This window comes from Ictalurus punctatus, chromosome 25 (genome assembly GCF_001660625.3).
Source record: "Ictalurus punctatus breed USDA103 chromosome 25, Coco_2.0, whole genome shotgun sequence".
Classification (NCBI taxonomy): domain Eukaryota; kingdom Metazoa; phylum Chordata; class Actinopteri; order Siluriformes; family Ictaluridae; genus Ictalurus; species Ictalurus punctatus.
The window spans coordinates 15,247,792-15,271,877 of record NC_030440.2 but is presented as its reverse complement, the minus strand read 5'-3'; the positions used below and the strand labels follow the sequence as shown (position 1 = coordinate 15,271,877).

Sequence of the window (24,086 nt, the reverse complement as noted above, 5' to 3'; positions counted from 1 at the left end):
TCTTACTGTACGCACCGCAACAGACCAAAAAAAATGCTGCTTGCACTCAACCAATCAGCATATTCAGCGCACAAGTCCCACCCCGAAAGGTCCTGAACTTTAAAAAAATACGACCTCCTGAGTAGGGACTTCCTGAAGGGGAACTTAATTTAGACTTTTGGAGTGCCTCAAAAAAATCCCAAGTTCCTGGGGAAACTTCCTGTGGTGGAAACGCGACTTTTGTGAGCGTTTCAATTATCCGCATTTTATATTAGCTAGAATGGTAAGATATGATCACATATGGGTGCATTTTTGGCACGATGACCTTGTTCTGTCTCAAACCGGTCTTATTTCACCGTTTTCTCACGCTCCTCTGAAAACACACCTGTATCATTCCTTCACTCTATATCCTCATACCAAGCCCTAGTTCTCCACCTACATGACCACATTTGTAAGGAATGTATTTTCTTTAAAAAATAATAATAATAAAAAATCCACTATCCACTATCCTACTGTCCTTCTGGCTTTGCGGGCCTGGGACGAACGGGTCTCGAAGACGTGGGCGCGGAAACAGAAAACCGAAGCCAGGCGTTTCCAGCTCTACAGATACGATGTAAAAAGACCTGTTCAGAGCAGGCTGTGTCAGGATGGCAGGAAGATGGATTTCCTTTCATTCAGCGATCTAAAATTTGGGCATCTGTTTTCATCAGGACGCGCACAGAATCACTAAGCACATTATGCAGATTGGGTTCACCATAAGAATGAAATTACTTTCTCAAGGCTGCAGAGCTGGCTTATTTCCATAACAAAGTCTATTTAAATTTGAAGCTAATTGTAGGAGTCCTATGGAATAAAACACAGACATAAACCCTGTAACATACTCCAAGTTAGAACTACTGCTCTCTCTTATCACCTTTTGGGGGTTTTTTTTTCCTCGGTCATTTATGCCGTTGGTATGAAATGACACCTCAAGAAATTTAGGCATCTGCCAAAAGCCGTACGTGTAACGTGAATGATCCGAGTTTAAACCACGGCGTTACTGAATGATCTAATCTAACTGGTTATAAGGTGTTGATTAGTTTTCTGTACCAGCAACTGTGTCAATAGTTCTGGCTTCAATTCAGATTGCAGGTTTATATTAACATTCCAGTCCTGATACATTATTGTTTCTATAGTAACAGCTCATTCTCAGGGACTCGTATGGCCGACACGCCACACGTTCAAAAACTAAGAATAAACAAAACAAACGTGCTGCTATTTAACAAACAAATATATATATATATATATATATATATATATATATATATATATATATATACACTGTATATATACACACACACACACGTGTTGATATAATAACGTCTAATGTTAGGAGATATTTTTAACGAATCTCTCTGTAACAGGAAGTTCATTTTTTTTTTTTTTTTTGTCTCAAGTCCAAAAGGGAGGAGATTGAGAGACTGGTGAGGTGATGCAAGTGAACAGAAACGAACAAAGTAATGAAGTCCCTAATCTCAACTCATCTCTGGAAGAAACGAGGTCAGAGATTTGTTTTCTGCTTACTCACCTTCAGGCATTTTATACACCGAACCAAATTTTTCTGCAGTGTGGAAATCTATAATCCCCTCATCCCATTCCTCGGCGTGTGCAATCTGCTCACAGCGGGCAGGCACTCTACTTCCAATTTAAGACGACGCTTAACCGACTGAATGAATGTGTCTTGTTCTACACCACTCTCAATAGTACTAAGGCACAAGGAAACAAACAAGGAAAAAAAAAAACAATCAAAAAAAATCTTTTCGGAAAAAAAAAAAAAAAAAAAAGAAAAGAAAAAAAAAGAGAGAAAGATGGTCCCTCCAGGATTTTGCGATCGCAGAGATTAACGCAAACGTCAAGGAAACTCCGCGATATTCAGAGGAGCTTGAGACTTTTCTAAATTACCGCAGACTTGGGCCGAGACGCTTTACGTGATGTCATCACAACGCGCATTCAGACAAAGCTCTCTTCAAACATAAGTACGGCTAAAGCGTCTCATTTACCAACGGGCATCACTACAGAAGGTCGTGCAGAACAATTTCCAAACAGTTTTCCACAAAGAGCACACATTTTATTCTAATAATTCTAATATACTGGATTTTTGATTTCCCTGAGCCGGAAGCATCTAGATGAAAACAAAAAAAAGGCTTTAAATATTTCACTTTATGTTATGTGTATTGAATCTAGAATATATGAATTATCTCTCATATATATATATATATATATATATATATATATAAATATAAATATAAATGTGTTTGAATATATTAATTCAATTACGGAAAATGAATCCTTTTCCGCGATGTTCAGGTTTTTTGAGACGCGCCTGTATGTACACAGAAAACAGAGGTTATGTATTTCAGCATGAGGTCCTGATTCAGTCTGCTATCCAGGAGCGTATACCCACAAGGAGATGACAGGTGCGTCGGAACAGCTGTTCATAACTGCAGTGTCATTGCTGGAGAGCTCTTGCCATGGGAAGTGCAGGTCTCTCTGAGACGGAAGGGTATTTAAACCATGACTTTTCCATCTGAAGTGTTTCTGAAGTGCAGAACAATGACTCGTCGAAAATCCAAGGGCAGAAATAGAATAATGCCTGGCGTGCTTTGGAAAACACAAGAAAAGAGACACATGCATTGTCGGGAGTCCTTCTATAATCACGACCCGGTCGGGCTTCCTCATATCTCCACATGTTTTATAGGGAGGACTTAAGACTCTCCGACGTAGCACACATAATAAAGATAGCGGAATGTGTGTATAGTAACCAGCTATGGTTACTGATTCACGAATGGAAAGCATGTGGCGTGGAATAAGCCGTAATAAAGATTAATAAATAAGCCGTGGAATAAGCCGTAATAAAGATTAAAACAAATAAAAAGACTTGAGTAGAGACATTGTGTAGAGAATCCGGTGTTTAAAGGGTTAAAATTCTGAAAATGAATGAATGTTTGGTAGTTATGATTAGAACTGATACTGGTAAAAAATAAATAAATAAATAAAAATTGACGTCAGTGAAAGTGGAAGAAAATTTAATATCTAATATTTCTATGCCTTTTTTAATTTTTTTTTTTAATTTTTTTTTTAAATGGACATTTTTGTCCTTTATGGACCTGAGTGGGTTTTTTTTTTTTTTTTTTTTTTTTAAATGGACATTTTTGTCCTTTATGGACCTGAGTGGGTTTTTTTTTTTTTTTTTTTTTTTTTTTTTTTTTTAAATGGACATTTTTGTCCTTTATGGACCTGAGTGGGTTTTTTTTTTTTTTTTTTTAAATGGACATTTTTGTCCTTTATGGACCTGAGTGGGTTTTTTTTTTTTTTTTTTTTTTTTTTTTTTTTTTTTTTAAATGGACATTTTTGTCCTTTATGGACCTGAGTGGGTTTTTTTTTTTTTTTTTTTTTAAATGGACATTTTTGTCCTTTATGGACCTGAGTGGGTTTTTTTTTGTTTGTTTGTTTTTTTTTTTTTAAATGGACATTTTTGTCCTTTATGGACCCGAGTGGGTTTTTTTTTTTTTTTTTAATGGACATTTTTGTCCTTTATGGACCTGAGTGGGTTTTTTTTTTTTTTAAATAATGACACTGCATAAAAATTATAAATACATCAGAATCAATTTTGTTGTTAATCACCGACATATTAAAGACTGAAATAATCAAAGAAAAAAAAAATCTGCTTTTATTTAAAAAAAAAAAAAAAAGCATCTGTGGCATTGTGTAAACAAACCAGCATTTAAAAGGTTAAAATTCTGAAAATGAATGAATGTTTGGTAATTATGATTAGAACTGATGCTGGTTAAATAAATAAATAAAAAATTACAAAAAAAAAAAAAAAAAAAAATCGATGTGAGTGAAAGTGGAAAATAAATCACTAAATAATATTTTTATGAGTTTTTGGACATGGACATGTTTGTCCTCTGTGGACCCATGTGTAACTTCTTTAATTGATGCACAAGGGTTAAGGAAACCCGTGAAACTTTTGTCTTACTCTAAGAGATCAAATCTGAACCTCGAATAGATGTTGACGCCATTCTTATCTCGATCAAATCCTCCACAGAGAAGAATCGGGATCATTTGAAGGGGATTAAATTAAAGAACTATAAACGTGATACGGAGGATTATCTTCGGAACGAGGTACATCCTTGGGACATTACACCGGTTGTTACCACGTCCAACATCGGTGGCAGTGAAACTCATGAGACCAGTGTACCACGACATGGACCGTCATCACGATTTCGTAAATCGGGCGAGACTCGCTGGACCACTGAATTATAGCGGCCGGGGCGATTCTACTGATCGTGAGTTTAGTTCCAGTGCTTGTGCGAGCCTCTTTCTTGGGAAGGCGAGCTCCTTTACGGGGGTCAAGAAAAAAATGCCGAAGGTCGTTCAGCGGCCTCAAAGAAATAATCAACGACCGTGGACTCGGAGCTCCTCAGAGAGACGTTAATCGAAATGTCTGCAGAAGAACAGTCTGATGATCGAATCGGTGTTTAGTACACCGTTTAGACCTTCGAAGTACTTTTTGCCTGAATACTTCTAAATCATACCTTTTATCGTCAGGTTGAACAACACGTGATCAGAACCTGCTCATCTTCGAGTACGACATTCTCACAATCTTTCGTTGAACGAGAGAAAAGCTTTGACCGGATTGATCAGTCATCCGGATATTATAAGAAAACCCGCGGATAAAGTAGTCCAGGATACGACTGAATATCAGCGAGAAATTCTCTCCCGATTACAAGATCCGAGGTTTTATAAGAAGCTTCCGAATGATCCGGCTAGTGCTCATCAATCTGAGGTTATGTCCTTTTTAAATAATGTAAAAACACAAGCTAGGATATCGCAGGATATCCCGATTAGCCCTGTATTTAACACGCTTCCCAAGATCCTCCGGGAGATCCAATTGTGGCACGGACGAACTCCGTTCGATCTCCCTTATCGCAGTCGATGCTGTGTGCGCGACAGATCTGAGGATGGAAACGTGTTGTTGATAAGAGAGGTCAAAGGAAAAACGACCAGATTGGTTCGAGCTGGCAGGAAGGACACAGTAGCTCATAAAAATCACTCGTTACAACCGTGGTGAGCAGAAAAGCATCCCGGCATGCACAAATCATCGAACCTCGAGGTGGACGGGCTACGACAGACGTTCGCATTGGGTTCCTCTCCCGTCAGCCGAGAACAGGCCATCATGTGCACAGACTCATCGAACCTGGACAGCTGAAGATTACAAGAAAAAAAAAAGTGTCGGTGAGTCTGTTCTCACGATCGCCTCGGATTCTTGTTCTCGGATGACGGGAGCGGAAGCTGACGTGGTCTTCTGCTGTTGTAGTTATTGGAGTTACTATAGACTTCCTGGCAGCTCAGACCTATCTGGTCATTCTCCTCTGATCTCTCTCAACAAGCTGTCTCAGCCTGCGGACCCTCCGCTCACAGGGTGCCGTTTGTTTTTCACACCATTCTCTGTAAACTCCAGAGACTGCGGTGTGCGAAATTCCCAGGAGATCGGCAGTTCCTGAAAGAATCGAACCAGCCCATCTGGCACCGACAACCACGTCACATGTTAAAGTCACGGGGATCACGCCTTTTCCTCATTCTGATGTTTGATATGAGCATTAACTGGAACTCTTTATCTGGATCTGCATGATTGGCTGGCTGACGATTGGCCGGTGAGATAACTACACGAACGTGCAGATATTCCTAATAAAGTGGGCGGTGAGTGTATGAAAAATATTTTACATTGTAGTGACTTTTAGCGTGTTTTTAATCGCAAATCTCATTGTCGTTAGTCTTTTGAAATACATTTTCACTGGTTTTTTTTTTTACTTTTAGGTAGGCACGCCTCAACAGAGTCACATCAGTGCATGGTAAAGGCTTTCACATGTAGAACACCGATTCAAATTTTCCTTTGGAACCTTTGTAGGCTTTTGTATCTGACCAGACGGGACACGTCGATGCGTGGACATTAAAACAGGTGTCGGTGGAAATAAGACAAATATTTTGCCTGTGCGCTTACTGATGCGTATGAAATTAGTCTACTGTTGGAACAAAGATGACTTTCAAATAGTTTTGTCACACATTACAGACCAAATATATTTACTAAGAGTTACAGCGATGGGAATACTCCTGTGACGAGATGACATACTGCATAACGGGTATGACTGTTTTTGAACTGCAGTATTTTTATTTTGAAGACATCAAGGACTTACAGATGTTGGCCTGCACAGACGTCTAACCCAGTCCTACCTACACCACACCACACCAGACTTCTCTTCTCTCTGCCCTGCCTGGATGGCTGACGAGCACCAATTTCTCTTCAGAATTAAATATAAAAATGAAAAAAAAATTTTAAAAAGCGACATAACCACCTGAACATTACAAGAGCGAAGAACTTGCCTTACTTCAGAAATAAATGTTAATCGCAAAGGAAACCTGTTTATACACTATATTTCTCCGTGCTCCATTTCCAAGGGTGACATGTCTTTATGAAGGCCCTGCTGTGTGAGGTATAGTTTTAAAAAAATCGAACCTGCCATTGACGAACACGGATGTCGTCCATTAGCCCTATACGTCTTTCTTTCAGGGAACACGAAATGAGGACGAGTATTCACGCTCACTCAGCATTCATTTACTTTACAGAAAGAAAAGAAAAAAAAAAAAAAAAGACGCGGTGATATCGGTCTCTTCTGTCGTTCTGGACTTACGTCTCCTTTTGTGTTCCAAAACTTGTGTCATACAGATTTGGAACAAATCAGCTGACTGTTTTTGTAGCGTGGACATCGTTACAAAATGTCAACTGCAACGTAAACAAGGTTTAGACTCAATTTAGATTTAATCTCGTGTAGTGATCTCTGGTGAAATTTGGTTTCATTAGATATACTAACCTCAAGTAAATACCCCTGGAGTAAAGAGTAAATACGGGGTTTAAAAAAAAAAATTTAAGAAGTAAATGTAACATTCTGATCATGAAAAGTTCAAAATGAATTCAATGAAGTTAAAAACAGTTAGTAAATGTAGCACATTTGTTCTGTTAAATAATCGTCTAATTTTTTTTTTGTTACATCTACGTAGGTTTTCGAATATATCTATTCATTTTTTTTTCCCCCCACTTAGGCTTCCTACTGCATCGAGTTAGGATTTTAATTATATCTTCTCTACTTTTTACGCGTCATGGTAGAACTAAATGTAGTTATTCAGATCTACTTTTCTTTTTTTTTTTTCTTTTTTTTTTTAAACTCATTTACTCAATTCCTAAGGTATATTTGAATGATTTCACAGCTTTAAAAATGTACTCAATATTTTTAAGTGTAAAAATGTTTCACCCAAAAAAAAAAAAAAAAAAAAAAAAAAAGTTTTAATTTTTTTTTTTTTTTTTTTTTTTTTTTTTTTTTTTTAAATGGAGTACATCATAGTTACAAGTTTTTAAGAGTGTGGTCCATCTCAGAGATTTAGAGGACATATTCCTGTACAGAATGGAAATGATCGATGTGGTAATTGTGTTCAGTACAATAATACATTCAAGACATCCTTTTTTTTCCCTTTTTTTTTGTCATCCAAGGTCTGGTTTAAAAAAAATAAATAAATAAATAAAATATATAGAATGAATTCATTACTTGTGCTTCCACTCATGTTGTCGGTCTGATCCGTTGTCCTTGGGGTCTCGGTTATGTTGGGAAAACATCATGCTAAGAGTTCTTTTATTAGAAATGGCTGTTAATTATCCTGTCGTGGCCCTTTATCTTTCTCCGAATCATGATGTTTCCTCCTTATCTTCAGTGGTATTGAAGTGACTGCGCCACCGAGAGGGGTTATTTCGGATCGTTACTCTGCAGACTTTACCTCCGACAGGCATGGACGATGAAGCATTGCTTCATGTGATGCTACAGAGTTCTGTTTATTTGTCTATGTAATTTGTACATTTTTGATGGAACCCTTTTATACGACGATGCGGTTACAGTGATGTATGACGTCACCGATCGTGATCGGTAGTGATTGATCATTGCAGTGATCGGTCATGTGTTGATGTTAGATGAGGTCGTGTTGAATAGATTGTCCGTATATACCTGATGAAGGTGACGCTCGTGACGTCGTGAATAAAGCGATTCTGATACATGTGCACGTACTCTTAGTGATGAGGATCTTTTCGAGTTTTTCTTTTTTTATAAAAAAAAAATATAAGCTGTAACTCGTCTCCAGGTCACTTGAGAACGTCTGCAGCTCTCTAGACTATAATTTTAAAAAAATATATATTTATGGTGCCAGATTCCACTCAACACTTTTTGGTATTTTTTTTTCTCTCCCTGCTTTTAAAATAGTGTTTGGTTGTTTTCTGTGGAAAATTGCTCTCTTTTTTTTGTTTTTTACTTCTTTCCATCATGCAACAGTCCCAAACAGTGTGAACTTTGTATATTCAGAAATTATATTTTCTTTTATAACAAAAAAAAACTTTTTTTTTTTTTTTTTTTTGAAAAGACATCCAAAAGGACTACGGCCCTAATAGCACAAAAACGTGTGCCATTATCCCAAACAAAAACACTCTAACTTGTTCAAGGCTTTCTGTTCCTAACGTTGTATTAGGGGGTGGAAAAAGTCCATTACACCGCCACCGTCTCCGTTTTAGGGCTGGGCCGAGAAAAGCCGTAATGGCGTCCTTTATGTAACCTGTGGTTCTTTCTGAGATCGATATCCCGAGAGAGAGGAGAACGAGCTCCTCGTGTGAGAGATTACGTCCTTTACAGGACTCCTTTAATATCACATTACAGCAGTAAGAACCTAATGAGAAACCAGGAATAGGTCTCCACACGTTTGATGAACAGAGAGCTCCTAAAGTGGTGGATACCGATCCACGCCGGAACGAACACGTCGTCCAATAAAACACCTAAGGGCTTAAAAGGTCACTTTAATTCGCTTTCACCAGTTGCACAGACGGATAAACAGACCAGAAACAGTTCGGATAAAAATACAGCAGCTTCCACAGAGGCCCGGTGACAGCTAATACATTTTACATAACACACACACACACACACACACACACACACACAGTCCTGTTATCTTCTGCTCAGCAAAGACACAGCAGTTTAACGACCCTGTTGAATAATCTATAACCAGCCGTCCCTTTGCACCAGCGAGATCCTGCTGGTTGTGCATTCCGTGTGTTTGCGTAGTCCTTATAAATGTGGGAACTCTTCAGAGGAGACGTATTACAGAACCACAGACGTGCTTATACAGGTATAGGATATAAAAAAAAAAGAAGAAGAAGAAAAAGAAAAAAGGGCGGTACGATGTAATATCGATCGCGTGAACGATATCGTCACAGTACACTTTCCTGATATATTGTGCATATCGGTGATTTTATAATCTAGCGCCGGATTAGATGGTCCGATTTAAAATCGTCTTATGCCATTTCTTTTTGTAAATTTTTCAATTCTTCCTACTTTTCAGTAGTCGTTTATTTTTTGTAGAAATTAAATAGAGTATGATTCAACGCGTTACAGATTCATCATAGAAAATGTCTTCACGTTTGATCGTATGACTTCTTTGTCATATCGTCCGCCAAACTGGGATTGTCGTTTGTTCCTGGGTTGGTAGAATCAGTGGTGCCTTATCTTTTGTGCCTTTAGTATGGATCGATACCTAACTTAATGGTATAGATACCCTTTTTTCAGTGTATCGTTGATTCCCACTCCCTGTGAGTCTGGAGAAACCTATAGATGGACAAGTGCCTTGAGGACAGGTGCAGCTCAAGAGGTGAGCATGAGCCACACTGGCACAAGGCCCACATCTAGCCTGGCACACACACACACACACACACACACACACATTTACTCTCTAGGACAGGGTTTCATTGAGATGCTGCCAAGCACAGTGTCTCTAGAGAGAGCATGGACTCGTGGCTGAATGCGGAAAACCGAGTAAAGTTACAGCCGTTTTCCTGGCACTATGAAGGAGCGTTGAGCGGTGACCGCAGGCCATAGAGTGCTATCATCCAGCCAGCCATTTTCTATACCGCTTATCCAACTGGGTCTCGGGGAACCTGGAGCCTATCCCGGGGAGCATGGGGCACAAGGTGGGGTGCACCCTGGACGGGGTCCCGATCCATCACAGGCCACAATCACATACACACTCATACACTACGGACACTTTAGACACGCCAATCAGCGTACCATGCATGACTTTGGGAGTACCCGGAGGAAACCCCTGCAGCACCGGGAGAACGTGCAAACTCCACACACTGGAGGTGTGAGACGGACGTAAAGTTAATATATTCAATGAAGCACACGCAAAAACTATAAAAGATCCAAATGACTTGCAGCTAAAATCTACATCTGGATTCCTGTGAAGCTGCTCGGTGACGATGTCTATAAAAAAAAAAATCGAACCGAACTGAAATAAACCGTAAATCAAGCTCACGGAATGCTTCAACCACTTCTAGGGGGGGGAAAGTAGCAAAGCATAAATCAGGGAGGGATCCGAAATCCCAGTATATTCGGAGTGAATCTCAAGAGTGCTTCACTGTGCTCATGTCAAAGTTTTACCCGCTGGGTAATCGATCGATCCGTCATTCGGCTTCAAAACAAGAATCACCAACAGTACGTGTGGATCAAAAAGTAAAGAACGGACGCATTAGTGCAAATGTTCTTTGACAATAATCTCCGTGCAGGAGATGAACGAAACACTTCAGGACGTCCTGCCGCCGGAAAGTAAATCGACTTCGCGGTAACTCACGGCGACGTGTGTTCGACGGACCATGTTGTTGATTATTTTCCCATGAGAGCATGTCCCCTAGTGTCTCACTCCGTACAGATCAAATGGCGTTCTACAGAGTCATCATAAAGCACACGGGCTTCTCGATGGAACTGAGCAGACGGCAGAGCGTGCTGTTTTCAAGCACAGCGCAAGACCCTTTTAGGGAATGGGAAACGAGGAAAGTCCACCATGTGGACACGAAGAAAACCAATAAAGCCCTGGCTGAAGGCAAATCACGTTAGTCTTTTCCCCTCTACTAAAACAACCGAGGTAAGTATCACAAGGGCAGATCGGACGAGGCCAACTATGTTAGAACCCGTCCACTTAACGACGCTGTCTCTATAAAACCAGCGGCTCTTCAAACCGAGTACAGGAGACGTTCCAAACCACACAATTACGCCCCATTGCTTTGCTTGAAACAAAGAATGGATTTTCCCCCTCAATTTCAGAAAGGAGTTCATTGAGCGTGACAAATTAGAACATACAGTGCCTTGCACAAAGACATGCCCACACTCCGCCACCTCTCCGAAGCTGATCTGAAACAGAAATCAGGTCCACAGCGAGGGTCAGGACTTCAGTTACGCCGTGCGCGCACAGATTGCACACCTTTTAATCAACGTGCACCTCTGCGCCGGTCGTCTCCGGCCATCCGATAAATCAGAGTGCTGGAAACAGAAGCGATGAGAAGTCCTCCACGTCAGCCATGTTCTGATTCAATGGAGTCATCATCTGGCTCTGATCTGCTCTTAACACCGAACAGGAAATACAGCATGCGCACCGCTATTCGTCTTCCGTACCGAAAAGGCTTTTCATTCACTGCTTGTTTGCAAAGCTTGCCTAGATAAGAGACTCATTTGCGATGATATTTGTTCCGCCTCTGAAAGGGTCTGAATTCCCCATGAATTTTCATGACCCGTTATCGTCTTTAAAGTCTCAGTATTGCCTTGATCTTCAACACGGACGTGCCGGAATGAAGATACACGCTAGCTATTTTCCACATGTGCCGAGATACAAGTCTTTCCAGGAGTCCAAAATGAGACTGACTGCACAGGGGGCATCTATTACTGCAGCGTATATGGCCTCAGGTTTGGATCCAGGCTCACTCAGATACACTTAGGTTCTGCCTGTGTTGCAACTGGGCCTTTGTGAGCGCTACTTTCAGCTGTAATGTAAAGAAAATGAAAGATTAAAACTGTATGTTTGGTTCGTAACCGCTTAGTAGCGATAACACTCAACCTCCGGATTGAATACGGAACTGAAATGGAGAAACAACTCTAAGCTCCATGGTGGTGCAATCAGTGCAAAGGCAAAAAAAAAAAAAAACCCTAGGAAACGGCGGGATTCTCCAGTTGGACAGCATGGTGGCGTGCTGGGCGCAAATAATCTGAGTGATTTAAACAGACAGACAGCATGGACTGGATACTAGGGATTCCTCGCCACCATTAAAAGTCCGGAAAACTAACATAACTAAATGCTGACAACAGTTAGCTTGTAATGCTAATTTATAGCTATAAGAAGTAAAACATCATGTTAAAGTGATTTTGTTTCGCAGGTACACTCCAATAGTGACTAGCGCCGTCGGCTCGGAACAGATGAAACACTGACTTTGAACTTTCCTCCATCCGATCAACTTTAAAAATTCTTTTATTTGATTTATTTTGACTAATAATTGCACAAGAGAGAGTGGAACTCCCCTTTCAGGGTTCCCTGCCTTTACCTTTGGTTTGTTTAACAATCAGACAAGCGCCAGTTGATAAAAAGAATAGTTTAAGCCATTGTCTTAGAACAAGTATGTTACGTTACTGAAAAATAATAATAATAATAATAATAATAATAATACAAGGTCCAGGATGCTTGTTTGTATTTGGACTGGCCTCTTGTCAGTCATTTTATAGACACGCCTCAATGCCCCTTCTCATAAGTCATCATGAGGAGAATTTTTGCATATTTATTAGCTATCGAGCAGTTGAATGTCCGAGTCCCCCCCCCCCCCCCATCTTAGCTAATGCACCTTTTAAAAAATAAAACAAAAGACAGATCTAAAACCAAATACCAAACCATTAAAATGAAAAAATTCACCTTGCTACCCAAATACCATTCTACGATAATCTGATACTCTGACCACCTCAGCAAGTGGCAATGATCATCAGGAAGGAAGCGAGTTTTTTTCCTCTTTAGCTTAACATCTGCATAATGAGAGGAAAAGGAAACGACGTGTGAATGAATGGAAATTTCTTGCTTATTTGATTGAGCAGAATAGAACACTCAAATGTATGCAGGAGATGCCTGCAGCTTTTTCCTTCACTCCCAAAAGCATTAGCAAGTGGAAGAAAAAAAAGAAAAAGGGTCTAATTTAAGGGGTATCTGTTCAATCTAATCTTCTGATACATAGTGGTTGAAAACGAGGGCATAGTAGGGGCATTAGCTGGACTGTTAATCATCTGGGGCTGAGTCCAGATTCTTCTCCATCAAAAAAACATTTAAAAACCTACTTCTAAAGAAACTGTTTCCATGCATTTTTTCCAACTCAGCTAGCAGCCCAAGTTCTGTTTTATGGAAGCGGAGGTAACGTAGCTGTCAATGTATGACGTGACCAAAAAAAGTAGGAATTATCATAACACTTGCCTCGGGTGTTACTGTGTGTAGGACGACCAGACAGATAACATACAAAACTTTTCTAACTAGGCTAGTTTGGTGTCGCTAGCCAAGAGGAAGCACAGCGAAGCTCTCACTGTATGGGTTTAGCTGCTACAGTGCCCATAAACTGGAACTCATATAGACATTTACACAAATTGTTTTCAGCATCAGAGGATGTTAGTGTCTCAGTTCCAACCACTTTACTGGTTTTATTTTTTTTTTTAAAAAAACAAACAAACAAACAAACCCTGTATGATTGGTCTCACCTCCATTCACTGAAGATAAAATACAAAACTCCGTTCACTGAAGATATAAAATTACAACACCGTAGTCTTCTTTTACTGACAAACCGTTCCAAATCTTTGGGGCTAGAGGCCGAATGCCCAGGCCAGGTTTCACTCCTGGGGCATAGTGTATAGATAATGGATTGTTCCATTCTAACAATGTCACTTTTGCCCTGAGTACACATTTAGATTTTTATTCTATAATGCAGTATTTAAAGGCTAAAAGGCAATGGATGTCAGATCCAATGCATCACTTGGCGTTTATCGATTTACAGTAAACAAAAGTGCCCTCTGACTGTTTGTGTCCAAAATGATCCTGACATTGATTTCCTTTTCAGAGAACAATTACCATTAAAAGGTCAGCGAGGCTCAAGGGGAAAACCATGAATGGCGGCCTGACTCCCACAGTGGCTGTTTGTTTCTCTCCAGCTACTGATCAGCGGGATTATTTTCAGCTCTGCGTGGGTGAATTATCACTGAACTGTAAAGCAGGGATGCTGCAGTTGATGAGCTCATTCTCAATCTTGTTTCAAGTCTCTCAGGCCCCAGGAGTGAAAGAAAAGACTTTCAGAGAGACGGACCTCGAGAGACCTTATCACAGTGAGGCAGGAAGGGCGGGATGACGTTGGGTGGGACTACACACACTAATATGATTACCGATGCGACGCGGCTTAATCCGGGCATTACGATTCGGGCTGTGCCTGTAGGTGTGATAGTAACCCTGAAGCACTCTTACCTGCACTTTCTTACTGCTGGCTTTTGAGCTCAACTGTGAATCAGGAAATACTCGAGCTTAGAGCACTGGAACTTCTATAACTCCAAAAATCTATTTGAAATAGATTAGCCAAGTCGGCTGAAAAGGACTGCCATTTGATTTAAAAAAAAAAAAAAAAAAAAAAAAAAAAAAACAGAAGCAAGAGGGAACATGTTTTCATATCTCCATTTTTTTTTTAGTGTATACGTCATGGGTTCTCAAACTTCCACGGAGCCCCCGATACACATTTATATTACGAATAATCAAATATTAGACTGTATTCAAGGCGTTTATTTATAGGCCTACTTGGTTTCGCTTTATTGAGACTTGAAGGCATTTCATTTTCTGACCACTCGAACAGGCTAATGAATATAAGCACATAATAATAATTATAATAGCTTTAATAATGGTGGGTTGGGATTTCCACCACTGTAACAAAAACAGACACCCCGAGTATGCTCCATTAGTGCCCATAGAGATATAAACCTTGTTTCTACTCTTTTCACACAGTTCGCCTGGAGGTCGATCTGAAGGGTTACGTGGGTTAATCTGAAAAACAAGCTAAAAGTGGATTTTTGAGAAAACACTAAGTATGTTCTATGATTTGGCAAACGCTTGAGATTTAGAAACATACACAGAGTATCAAGCGCACGATGTTAGAACCGAGCACGAGTTTGGTCTTCGCTACAGAGCCAACCCGACTGGAAAAGCCGAGCCGATTTATGATCATGCTGAAGCACTCTGATGTCCAAATCAACCGCCTTCTTTAATTAACTCATTAAGGCATGCTTTCCGATTAAATGTCTGTCTCGGTATTTTATTTGAAAAGGGCAAACGTGGTCCGACTATGACAACATTCAGAACAATGGAGTTAAGCTTTTAAAAATGCAGTATTGATTTCATGAGCGAGTTCTGATGGTGGCAATTTTCCCCCTCATATAAAAAACGCGTGCATAACCACAGAGGGGAGATGTGAATTCGAGGCAGCAGTAGTTTCTGACAGCACGTCTCTAGACAGCTTTCAGGACACAATACATGCTCACGGTGGTAGACACATTGTGAACATTGACGCTGCGCCGATCAGACAGAAGACAATTACAAGATATTAAGCGAAGGTGTTAAAGAGCTCTAGCGCATACTGATAAGGAGTCTGGAGCAGAGAGGTCAAGCTGGCCACTGATTTACATCTCGTTAGGTAGTGTGGAGGAGTTCATCCTTAGCGTGACCTGCACAGGTGTGGAGGTGAGACTCAAGCCAAAGATATATGCGTGAACATAGACCCTGTGTGAAATTGCTTCAGAAACCTTAAAGAGAACCCCGACTATCGTTTTATGATAAAACGTATTCTAATATCGATCATTTTAGAGATTATTAGCTATTATCTCGCCGTCATATACTTTATCCTGTTAAAATTCCGACGGCCCGCCAGCGCGCTGTCGCCATGTTATGAGGAAATCAATGCTATCTACGCAGCTTCTATGTGTACGAAGGTACTCATATCTTCGGAAAGCTAAGATTCTTGTGATTCGATTGATATAAAAACCGCTTTGAGGTACAATCAATGTCTCTGTCAGACCACCGACATACAAACAAACACTTACGAAACTGAGGCAACTCACCTCATGTGAATCCACTGATCCATGACATCCTGACAGAAACAAACAGTCTTGTTACACTGGCAAAGGTCCAAACAATCCAATTATGTAAAAATATTTAGTCCACCTTTCAAAAGAGACCAAAATGGTCTCCAAATGGTCCAACAACAGCTTTAATTGTACTTTGGGTATGTCTCGGCTAGGCGTTTTAGGCTAATTTTACAGGGGCTTTACGTTATGAGACACACTAACACACTAACAAGATGCGTACGGGTTTGATTATATTTACAGATATCCCCTGTATCACAGCACACAGTAAGTAGAAAATTACAGCCAAAAACAGCAGTGTGGTATTCTTTTCCTGCTGCGGGGCTAGCAGATAACTCTTTTGAGTGCTCAAGTGCAACCATTGTACGTCATCGACTCAGGGTGCACTGCGCATGTCACGTAATGGCGGCCTCCGGAGGTTAAAATATGTATTAAATATTAAGGATTTTTAAAGTAATGAACATGTTTCATGTGTTTCTAACAACATTTTAGTAGGAGAGGGCAATTATTGCGTGTTAAGTGGGTTTTAAAATAAATTCAAACATGCTTAATATTACTTTACAGACCTTTACAAAGAGGCAACTTCTCAGAAAATGTACAACCCTTAAGGGTTCTTCAGTTGTCGTTCTAGTCCAAGTATAGAACACGACACCAGATTGTTCCCCTATCATAAAAGGCCCAAGATTTTTTGAAAGTTGAGAACTCTTAAATATCCATGGGACCATTGAAAAAATGTCCACCAATCCACCTACTTAAGCCCCTGAACAAAACGGAGAACATTCTAAACTCAGTGAGTAATCTGAGCTCAGGATTAAACTGAGGACACTGGAACCGTGAGGCAGCAACGCCACCACCTGCACTACCACGCCGCCCTATCAGGATTCGGCCATTTAAATGAAGATCTCGATAAAAGTACGTACAAGAAGTTTACAGCAACTCCCTCTGCAGCCAGTAGTCAACACTGGCCACATCAACCCACCCACATGCATTTTTGTACATGTCAGCATACTCGGTTATAACGCCTACAAATTTGTTTTCCTATTAAAAAGCACGAACAGGTTGGCAACGCCCTAAGGCTTTACTCCTTACTTACTGGCACAAAACTACTGTAGTTTCCGCCTAGTAGGCATCAGCATGGAGAAACTGCCTCATGGCACAAGAATTTAACCCAAGCAGTTATGGTGGCATTGCTAGACAACTGTAAGCAATTATCTTAAAATGTCCGAACCAAACACAATGGGAAGCAGCAGTGTTGGGTTTCCCAGCTGACATCGAAAGCAAACATTCAATAAAGGTGTACATCATCACGATTTCTGACTGACGAGATGTCCTGTTACCAAGAGGACTAGGAAAAGCTGGGAATGTCGCTCTGATCAGCCTGAGAGGACTAGGTAAAGTGATCGTGTTAAAAAGACTATTTCAATTACCACAGCCATGTATATCGTTATTGTTGTTAATCCGAGATGTAGAAAAGGAGACTGCGACTTGGAAAGCGTGGCAGCAAATGTGAAACCCTGTTGGTTGCAGGGCTGAGCAGTACAATAATACAATACTGAAATGGTGTACTGATCATTAAGTCACAATGCCCTTTTCTGAGCTTTCACAGATATCATCAGTGCTTTATAAGAATTGCAAAGTCAGATTAATCGTTAACATTATGAATCTTTAAAACTGTAAGGCTTTTGTAAATTTTTCAAAGATGTTTTTATTTTCCAACTTTCTGGTCTGAAATAATTCATTTCACTTCTGTCAACATAAAAGTATTTTTAAATGAAATGCTTCCATTTAAAAAAACAAAAAAAACAACAACAAAAAAAAAACACTACTGGATGGTTGTTTGTTAGCAAACCTACTAATATATATATACACTAAAATATATATATATCCCCATCCATCTTCTATACCACTTATTTATTTATTTATTTATTTATTTAGAAACGCCTCATGATGTGATATATTTGTTCTGTTACACAGCCCTAGTTGATTGTGCGTGTTCTTTCTGTCTGATCTTGAGCTGGACTATTGATCCATCAGTCTGCTGAAGGGCTGTGGTATCTCTGTGGTTAATCTATTACTGGGCCAGTCTAGACTGATTTAAAATCGCCTCCAAAAATAAAAACATGACGTTACAGTCGGTCTATCGATGGTCGGACCTGGTCCACCTTGATTCGATCCCTAAACACACATCCTATTATTATCCATATTAAGTCAGACATCTTGTATAGGACAATACTTGTCTTTTCTAGACCTTGGAATAGACATGTTGAAAATGCGACAACCCATAAACGTCAACAAGGACATTTAAGATTTTAAACATCTTCATGCTGAATGGGAAGGTTTCTCTCTCCTGACATGTGTCAGACTGTCTGCCAGAAAGTGAGCCACTGCTGATCTAATGGCCAACGTCCTAACCTTCGTCTACCCGGCTTCAATTGTACCCTGCCTTAGCTGTAAGGAAGAGAAATTCGTCAAATCCAGGACAATCCGGTAATACAGTGGTGCTATTTCTACTGAGAGGAAAACATAGTGACCTTCCTCTGAGGTTAATCTTTCACTCATGTGAATCTTACAACAATGCCGAGGAGGTATACTGACCTTTTTTACGTCAAGCTTACAAACCGTATTCAACCTGCGACACTGTAAAACAAGTAGGCTTTTCTAATAGACGTAGTAAAAACTTTCACTCCAGCCAAAATGTATTCGCCACTGAATTCCAACAAGCGTGCCCTTGTCCTGTGTGTTTAAGCATCTTTATGCTGATCGTGAAGGTTCTTTATTTCCTCTCCTGACACGTCCCTGGCTGTCAGAAAGCAAGCCAATGACAATCTCACGGGCTACGTCCTTAACCTTGGACTGCTCTGCCTCAGTTGTAAGGAAAAGAAATCCATCAAAACCAAAAGTATCTCAGGAATACAGTGGTGCTACTTCTACTGAAAATAAAAACATGTTAAGCCTCCACTTCCTTGAATCGTACAACGATGTCATTCTCGCTGAGAACGTATACTGACCTTCTGACGCTGAACTAGTGCTCGTAGTCCGAACCATTTCCTTCAATAATCTCCAACTCTGTAACATGGCGTCATTATCTTTATCGCACAGCAAAACATTTCCTTTTCCCTGCCTGCTAAAACAAAACTGAACACTGAAACAGACTGACATTTAATATACGTGAGGTGTCAAGCGTCATGCATTCGTTGATTCTTTTTTTTTATGTTGTTGAGGCCATAAAAAATGTACTGTTACTACTTAAATACTACTTACTATTTATTATACATGTATTTACTGTCCTGCTTACTTAACATCACGTTTCCTGATGTTCACTCTGTACAGTACTCTCTATATGGTTGAAATGACAATAAAAAAATTAAAAAAAAAACACTCGACTTGACTAAAATCCACAAACCTTTTTTGTTTGTTTGTTTTCACCTACCTTACAGCAACATCTCAATCTCATTCAGGTCTAAACATTTGAAGTCTAACAAGTGTTTGTACTGTCAGTGTCTGGATCTCAAGAATTTCAGTGTAAAGTCTAAATGACAAATAAACAACTCGTGCTTTGTTTGGACTTCTTGGAAACATAAATAAACCGCCATTAGGACTGTTTTATAAACTACTCAGCTTCAATAGTAATCCAACAGTGGAGGTTTGGTGTATTTAATGTGCTGGTGTTTTGATGTTGTTATTCCTCTCCTCAGGGTGAACTTCTGACTAGACTGTAACTAAGCAGCTAATTACAAGAAGAAGCTAACTTACCTCAGTAGAAACACAAACGCTGACATTTATACCAACCTGAGGTGTTTTGTTGTTGTTGTTGTTGTTGTTATCAGGGTGAACTTCTGACTAGACTGTAACTAGGCAGCTAATTACCAGAGGAAGCTAACTTACTTCAGTACAAACACAAACGCTGACATTTATACCAACCTGAGGTGTTTTGTTTGTTGGGGTTGTTGGGGTTGTTTTAGGAAGGGGGGGGGGGGGGGGGGGTTAAAGCCGAGCCAAAGAAGAATATTTATCTACCTCTTTAATTTTTGCTCGTTTCTCCCTCGTTTCCGGGTCGGAGGGCTCGCGCCCCGTTGCCCCAGGTGGTCGCGCGTACTCGAGAACTGGCAGAGAGCCGTCGTCATTCTCGCCTCCTCGGTTCTTCGCAACTTGGTCCTTTTCACTTCGGATGTCCTGCTTGATTTCGTCCGGCCGCTTCTGCAGCGTGTCCTTGGCTTCGAGCAGCGCCTGTTCGTGGTCTCTCCGAATCTTGGCCAAGATTTTCTCGTCCTTGCCCGCCGTGCCGCCGGAGTCTCCGTCCGTACCTGTCCGGGTGTCGCCCTCCACCGCCGGGTCGGAGCGGAAAAAAAACAGCTTGGAGGAATCCGGCAGGAAGAAGATAGCTCCGAAGCAGAAGGTGATGAAGGCGCTGAAAACTAAGAGCAGAATGAATTTCTCCGTTAGCCGGAACGAGGTCGCGCTAACGGACTTCCTACTCGGGGTTGCCGTGAAAGGCATGAGAATAGCTACAGGCATTTTCTTCTCTTTCTTTTTCTTCTTCTTCCTTTAAAAGAGTCAAATCCCTTCAATTTGTAGACTGTTATCCCCTCGGTTTACACTCCGCGCGTAAACATTTACGCCCGTACAGCCCGGTGTAAAAGTAAATCCTCCTCAGGAAAGTTGCAGCACTCCTCGCTGATCATACTGAAACATCTGTGGGGATGAAAAAAGTCTCACTGTTCTGCTACAGCGGATTACAGAGCGGGAGGCGTGGCCGTGAGAGCTGATTGGCAGATCTCCTTGGCCAATCATCTCACCCGTATAGAAAAACGTTATTGTGGGCGTGGCTAACGGAACAGAGGGCCGAACGTGTAGATCATGTGCTGTTCACGCGTTATTGGTCGGAATGTCCAGCTAGAAGGTCTGAAAATGTGGAAAGTAGACAATGTTTAGTATATTATTGTATTTTCATTCAGCCAGTTTGTCACATTAATTTACTGGGTTTTTTATGCTTAATTATTAATTAAGCAATTAATTAATTATGTTCTGTTATGTTGTCTGGCTTGTTGATGTCTACTGTCTTGTGTATGTATTGTATTGTTTGCACTCATCTCACACTATTTAAAATATATATATATATATATATATATATATATATATATATATATATATATATATATATATATATATATATATATATATATAATATTCTTTCTATTTGCACTTTATATAGTCCAGTGTACCATGTACAATGTCCTGGGGAAACAACATTTAGTGTGTATGTATATATATATATATGTGTGTGTGTGTGTGTGTGTGTGTGTGTGTGTGTGTGTGTGTGTGTGTGTGTGTATACTTGACTATACTCGACTATTACGAGGGTTTTTTTTTCCAGTTCAGATTATGGATTTAGTTTAATTCAAGTTAGTTAAAACCTTCTGTATATATTGTTGTTGTTGTTGTTGTTGTTGTTGTTGTTGTTGTTGTTGTTGTTGTTGTTGTTGTAGTTGTTGTTGTTGTTGTTGCTGCTGCTGTATTTTAAAGAGTTTTGTTTAATGCTTTGTATTTTTTTTACAGTTTTTTTTTTTTTGGGGGGGGGGTGTCTATTTTTGTGTTTAAATCTCCTGGAAAAATCTCCTTTTTACATCTCTTCACTCTCTTTTATGTATCATGTATGTCATGATAGTTTTTTTTTTATGTATCTAGAAAACACTATAAAATGTTTAAAATAAACAATAGAATGATAAATATTCAGTTTGTTTGTTTAAATTAAGGCATTTAACTGCATTTCATTGGCTCTGTACTTGTACTCTGTGCAATGACAGTAAAGTTGAATCTAAGCTCATTTTAAAAATAAATAAATAAATAAATAAATAAAATAAAATAAGGCCATCAAGATTTGGTGGACAATCTTCAAAATACCAAATGCATTTTATTTTCAATTTATTTCTTTTTTATGTTCATAAATAACTTTAATGGGCTTTGCATCTTCTGGTGGTAAGTTGTGACTAAAAAAAAACTTATATTAACATATATGCTTATTACCTTGAATTAGAAATAATTTATTTTATCATATTATTCGTAATTTAAACATAATACACAGTATAATGTTAGTTTATTTTATTTTTGAGGCAAACGTATCAAATATCTGCTTCAGCTAATAAACAATGTCACTCCAGTGGCACTTCAGCTTGGACTATTTGCCAAGCTGGACATGTGACAGCTGTGAACTGCATGATTAACACATCTGAACTCTGGACCCAGTGATTCATTCGCTTTGGTCTTTGCTTAACTCAAACATTAGTGTTGTTTAATGGAGCAAAGAGAAAAATCATTGTTATTTCTTAAATATTAACATTGTTTAAATGAGATGTGATCTTTTGCGTTTATGAAGGGAACTCAAATTGCTTCACGTGTTTTATATTGAGTCAAACGACATGTTGTGTTTGTCTTTATGTCAAATAAACCTGGTCTATGGAAGTGAATTATGAAAGAACTCACGGGGATACGAAAGAAAGTTTAACTCAAATGAGGCTCGGTTATTTCTTCAGTATTCACTTCTGCTGTTTTTATAACATGAATTCATATTGTCTATCTTTTGTAACCGACCTGTCACAGTGAATAACACTTTAACCTGTTGGAGTCCGCTTTCCATTCTCCCTGTGTGGTATTGCAATTGTGTGGGGTCCTTTGTGAATGCTCAATTACAGTGTGAAATGGATTACACACCGTTTGGCACTTTCCTCTATGCTTTGGCGTGAAATGAGAGTGTTGAGGAATCCCAGTCGCTTTCCTCCAGTGTGAACACTATACAAGCCTTCGTGTAAATAAAACAACCAAAGGATGAAAAAAAAAAAAAAAAACGATTTGGTGTGAAATAAGAAAATCACCACAGACCTGTGCAAATGGATGCTGAATGGAGGCCATTATGGCTGCATTGACTTTCACAGTGACCCAATAACCGTTTGATTTGCACAGCTCTGAATGCAAGTCTACTCAAATTCATGCATGAAAACCTTTTCTTTTCAGATGGATGAGTGCTGGTATTTCTCTCAGTTTTCTTTGCAAATATAAAGTACACTGCCAGCCAAAAAGTTGTTGAACTGCCTGTATTTTGCATTTTTGTCCAAATGACCTCAACTGAAATATTTGAAAACTAGAAAATCAAACCAAATAATAGTATTAAGTGAATCGTGAAATGTTTATCAAATGTTTTAGTGAATTAAGAAATGTTGGAAATGAATGGGTTTATTTTATTGGAGCAATCCGGATCTAATGTAATCTTTTACAAATGAAATATAGTGAGCGTTTCACTTGGTGTAATAAAATGACATGACTGTCACTGAATGTGAATGCGTGTGTGTGCAATTGCGCCTTGCAATGGGTTAGCACCACATCCAGGGTATCCCCCACCTTGTGCCCCGAGTTCCCTGGGATAGGCTCCAGGCTCCTCCAGGCTGCGTGAATCTTCTGCGGTAGGTGCGGAAGTGCTAGCCCCCAGCATAATTTCATACCATTTTATAATGTTTGTCTTACATTGCGACGTGGTGCTTTTGTGTTAGGCTTCACAAAACTCCAAAATAATCCCCTTTAAGACTGCTGGCACATTTATGATCACACCACATATATTAATGTTTTACAGTTCGTGTTAGCGCTGATATGAGTCTTTCATCTATGGGTTTAATTGCTTGAGTCTCTAAGTGTGCCTGCCTCTAATAAAGCACTCATTTAGACTTGCATTAGAATCTGAGAGCGAGCAGTTAAGTTCCACAAAGATTTAGCTTAGCAGGAGGTAGTGATAACTCAGTGAAAAGGTTGTCAGATGTAATTGAAAGTTTTTGAAAGCAAAAGGCTTTAACCATCAGCTGTTCAGATTTATGCTTGCATCCTGTCTCAGTCAAACGTCACTCTGGATAAAAGCATTTGTTATATGAATCACGGGGAATAATAGCCTACCCTGTGTGCCCTGTGAATGGTTTAAATGAACATGTAACTCATTTCAAGATGGTTCACAAAATAAAATTCTGATCTAAAGTA

At 39.6% G+C, this 24,086-nt stretch overlaps 1 protein-coding gene across 1 annotated transcript in view; it reads right to left on the bottom strand.

Moving 5' to 3' along the window:
• man1a1 (mannosidase, alpha, class 1A, member 1) overlaps nt 1–20,788 on the bottom strand; it is a 109,920-nt gene extending 89,132 nt beyond the window's left edge. Inside the window, exon 1 of the mRNA XM_053675929.1 lies at nt 20,088–20,788. Coding sequence (XP_053531904.1) covers nt 20,088–20,585 — 498 coding nt within the window. The 5' untranslated portion in view covers nt 20,586–20,788. The remainder of the gene's footprint in view (nt 1–20,087) is intronic.
• Between the last annotated feature and the right edge of the window lie 3,298 nt (nt 20,789–24,086).